General features: G+C 34.9%; 1 protein-coding gene across 1 annotated transcript; it reads left to right on the forward strand.

The window, feature by feature from the left end:
• The first annotated feature begins 1,719 nt into the window (after window positions 1-1,719).
• On the forward strand, window positions 1,720-2,868 carry LOC106309700 (uncharacterized protein At4g28440-like). Its single transcript, XM_013746799.1, has 3 exons — window positions 1,720-1,810; window positions 2,082-2,333; window positions 2,444-2,868. The coding sequence occupies exons 2-3, from the start codon at window positions 2,102-2,104 to the stop codon at window positions 2,632-2,634; spliced, it is 423 nt and encodes a 140-aa protein (XP_013602253.1). The 5' UTR covers window positions 1,720-1,810; window positions 2,082-2,101; the 3' UTR covers window positions 2,635-2,868.
• The last annotated feature ends 1,064 nt before the right edge of the window (window positions 2,869-3,932 follow it).

A 3,932-nucleotide genomic window follows, 5' to 3' on the forward strand; every position in this document is an offset into this window, starting at 1 on the left:
TTCACAAGAATGGAAAAAGAAGAAGGGTAAATCGATTTTGGGAGCATTAAGAGCTTCAAATTGGTTGTTCATGGTGGTTGTGGTATTGATGACAATGACAATCTTGTAAGTACTTGAAGATGATGAGGGTGAGAGAGTAAAAATGTCATTTTCGAAAAAAAAAGAAAAAAAAAATTGATGGCATTTTCGTAAATTATATGAACTTGTGGGGTGAATAGGGCAAAACCAATTTTCAAAAAAAAAGGAGGTTAGTTTTGTGTTTGACTTTAAGTTATAGGTCAATTCTGCAAAAAGCCCTACTATTTACGTAGTTATACGGACAAATAAAGAAGTAAATGTATTCAGTATTCATTTATACTATTATCTATGGACAAGGAACCAACTTATTCACTTACATTATTTAACGTATTGCTAAGCTTAATACAAGGTGATTTGTGTTCATAAACTTTATTCCGGTTATAGGGTCATGGCTTTTTTTATTGATATCTTTAGCTCACAGTGGACCAAGCTTGAACCTTTTATACTGAAAAGGCCACAGAAAGGTAGACTGTTAAATGCCTCCATGGTAACGGGTTTAAGATAGCTTTGGAAACACATACCTAGAGCTAGCGGTTGGAGCCACTACGATTGCAAAATGAAAGACATTGATAGAAAGAAAGAAAAAAAAAACCGTATCAAAACATGATACGACCAATGTGTATGCAGATTTAACTGAACCACCCTGAGAAGGATGAGTCTGTAAAACAGGCATAAACTTATTATTGTAAGTCAAAAGAAAGCAGATCACTAACCGTCTTCAAAAACATTGAGGGAGAAGAGATGTTGTGTACATGATGAATCCATCCCAGGGGATGAAGTTCGCTTTCGTTATGTGTGGAAAACACTTCCACTTCATTCATAGGCTCATAGCTTGACAATGCTATTTTTCTAAGATACCGACAGAATTAGCAGCTGATTCTTGCTTAGGTATTATCAGAGTGGTCACATAAAAAATATTCCTTTCTCCTAAATCATGACTCATGAGGCAGGAAAGCAAAGATAAACATGAACCATGGCTTAACTTGTCAGCTAATAGCATCTACAATCCACCAAAACATCTTCTCCAAATGATTTAAAATCTCAGGAATCGCCTAACAACAAGAAGCACCACAAACTCCCTCTTACAAATACCCTTTATTAGAACAATGAGACTTTCAATAGTTTTTCTTTCAAGATTCTACTTCCAATTCTGATATCTCGAAAGCAAAATGACCTTACAAGAAAAAAAAAAAAAAAGAAAAAAAAAGGCAGTTAGAGTTCCACAAGTCTTGAGTTGAGTTCCTTTCTCAGTGTTCTCTCTCGCAAGCTCAGTGAAATCATCCACCAACCTTTCTGACTAAGCAGAACAACATTCAACTCAATTAGAAACACGTAATCAATCCTATAAACCCACATTAGAAAAAGATCGAATTTTTGGATACTAGAGCGTTAACCATGGAAGCAGAAGCTTCGGCTCTAAACTGATTGAATTGATTACCAGTGAACCGGATCGTAATTGGCCGGTTAAGTTCCATCGGTTTAGTCGGTTATAATTCGGAGAAACCGAGGGTGCAAAATTGCATTAGTCAAAGTTATAAGGCTAATCTAAAATTTGAACAAAGTATAAGGATCTTTTTTTAATCCAAGATTTTTAAAGGATCCGACACATGTTCAGGTTATAGATTTAATACATGAGTTTTGGACGGAAACAAAACCGCCGCGTCTTTGTGTTCATCGCCCTCAGACAGATCTAACCACGAAGAAGTCGTTTCTTCTCCCTAACCAAAAACGTAAGTGACCCTAGCATTTTGGAATTTCAATTCGATCTTCTTATTGTCTATGTTTAATCTGCTCGATCGTAGATTCCATGAATCTCTGTGTTCTATTCGATGTTTGGCATAAAGGCTGAAACTTTTTTTTTTTATCTCTGTTCACTGTAACTCGTGTGAGATCATAATTGCTTTAAAACGTTTGATCCAGTGTGTGGGGGTTTTGATGATTCGATTGTGAATTGAATTGGTCTGAGTGCTGATCCGATCAAGTTTACTTTTTTTTTTTTTAGGTTTTTTAATTAAAAAAAGATATGGCTGAGGCAACACCTGCTTTGAGGAAGCCTGTGTTCACCAAAGTTAATGAGCTGAGGCCAGGAACCAATGGTCACTCGCTGAACGTGAAAGTTATCAGCACGAAGACGGTGATGCAGAGAGGAGGAGGAGGACGTCCCAGTGGTCCTCAGGCTCGGAAGATGCGGATTGCTGAATGTCTTGTTGGTGATGAGACTGGTATCATTATCTTTACTGCTCGAAACGATCAAGGTCTCATTACTGATTACTCTCAGTTCATATTTGCTTATATTCTCAGTTAGCATCTTCAATAATGTCTTCTAGGTGATTTATTGATGTTCTTAGTTCTTTTTTTTGATCAGTGGATTTGATGAAAGAAGGCAAGGTAGTGACCCTGCGCAATGCCAAGATTGACATGTACAAGGGGTCTATGAGGCTTGCTGTTGATAGATGGGGCCGTGTTGAAGTGGCAGAGGAGGCCACAGACATCTCTGTCAAGGAAGATAACAATCTTTCTCTCATCGAGTATGAGCTTGTGAGCGTCGAAGCTTGATTTGGTTCAGCCAACCACCAAAAGAGAGCAGAGTGACTCATCAGAAGATCACATTTTCTTGTTGGAGAAGTAATAGCAGCCTCTCTCTCTCTCTCTCTGCTTTGAGTTTTGCTAATCATAATTTGCAGGTGGGTTTGTTGCTAGTTTCAGTCTTTAATGTATTATCCCAGCTTAACTCTGTTCTCGTTTTGAAAATCAGGTTACTGTTTTTTTTTAAAAGTTGATTGATTCTCTCTTAAAATGCCATGTTATCATTCATTAAAGAACTTATAAAATATACATCGACCATCACTTTGGTCCAATATGTTATTCTACCAACGGAGTTGTATCATCAAACGTAGACTGAAACAGCCATTAAATTTGTATAAAACGAGACCAGCAGGCAAAATCTATTAGTTATAGATACTTCAAGAATCAAGAATGATTAAACCAATATTTCCTGAAGCTTTAAATAATTAATGACATTTTGAGAGATTAGATTCTCAAACAGATGATCCATCATATAGTAATCTTTGTCTAATACGTTGGTTAATACTCTCTCCATTTTAAAATGTTACATATTTTAGATTTTTCGCACATTTTAATAAAACACATTAAATTTGCATAATTTTTTTTGTAATTATCTTTTTTTCATAATTTTAAACTAATAAAAATCTAATAAACAGAGTTAAGTTTTTTGAAATTTGCAATTAGTTAATAAAACATGCATTGAAAATATAATAAATAGATTTTTTGAAACAATTTTTTTTTTCTGTATTTTTACGAAACAGATGGTGTATACGTTAAAAGTTTGGTTTGACTAATGCACGTACGATTGGTTCCCGCATGTTTTTTTTGAGTCATAATATGTACAAATCATATATGAATAGCATGTCTATTTTCAATGCAAAAAGGTGGCTGGATTCGAAAGTAAATTCCTAAAAAGTTGTAACAACTTATTTTTTTTTTTTTTGCTAAAGTTGTAACAACTTATTCAGCTAAGTCATCATGAAGAATACAAAAGCCAAGTATCAGATTGACGAGACTTTGCGCAACAGTTCCCATTCTACATCGCCTAAAGTTGTTGGTTTCAATGATAGCAAAACTGAGAAAAGTAACCCTTAAACATGATTTATTCTTAGGGGGTGTGTGTTGGACAGGATGAGTGTTTTAGGGTTTGTTTAAAAATAATTTTATTTTACTAAAACCACCAGTATTTACTTTTTTTTTTTTTTGAGTCTCACTAAAATTACCTAATTTCCTCCTTCAAATCCACCTACTATAAAATCCATCCAAATCTTCTAAATTACTTAATCCAA

This window comes from Brassica oleracea, chromosome C8, assembly GCF_000695525.1.
Source record: "Brassica oleracea var. oleracea cultivar TO1000 chromosome C8, BOL, whole genome shotgun sequence".
Classification (NCBI taxonomy): Eukaryota; Viridiplantae; Streptophyta; class Magnoliopsida; order Brassicales; family Brassicaceae; genus Brassica; species Brassica oleracea.

What these genes read in the sequence shown, in the direction of transcription:
- LOC106309700 (XM_013746799.1), top strand. Translation starts at nt 2,102, where the DNA reads ATGGCTGAGGCAACACCTGCTTTGAGGAAGCCTGTGTTCACCAAAGTT. An exon ending in TACTGCTCGAAACGATCAAG is followed by an intron (nt 2,334 to 2,443) that starts GTCTCATTACTG and finishes TTTTTTGATCAG; the next exon opens with TGGATTTGATGAAAGAAGGC.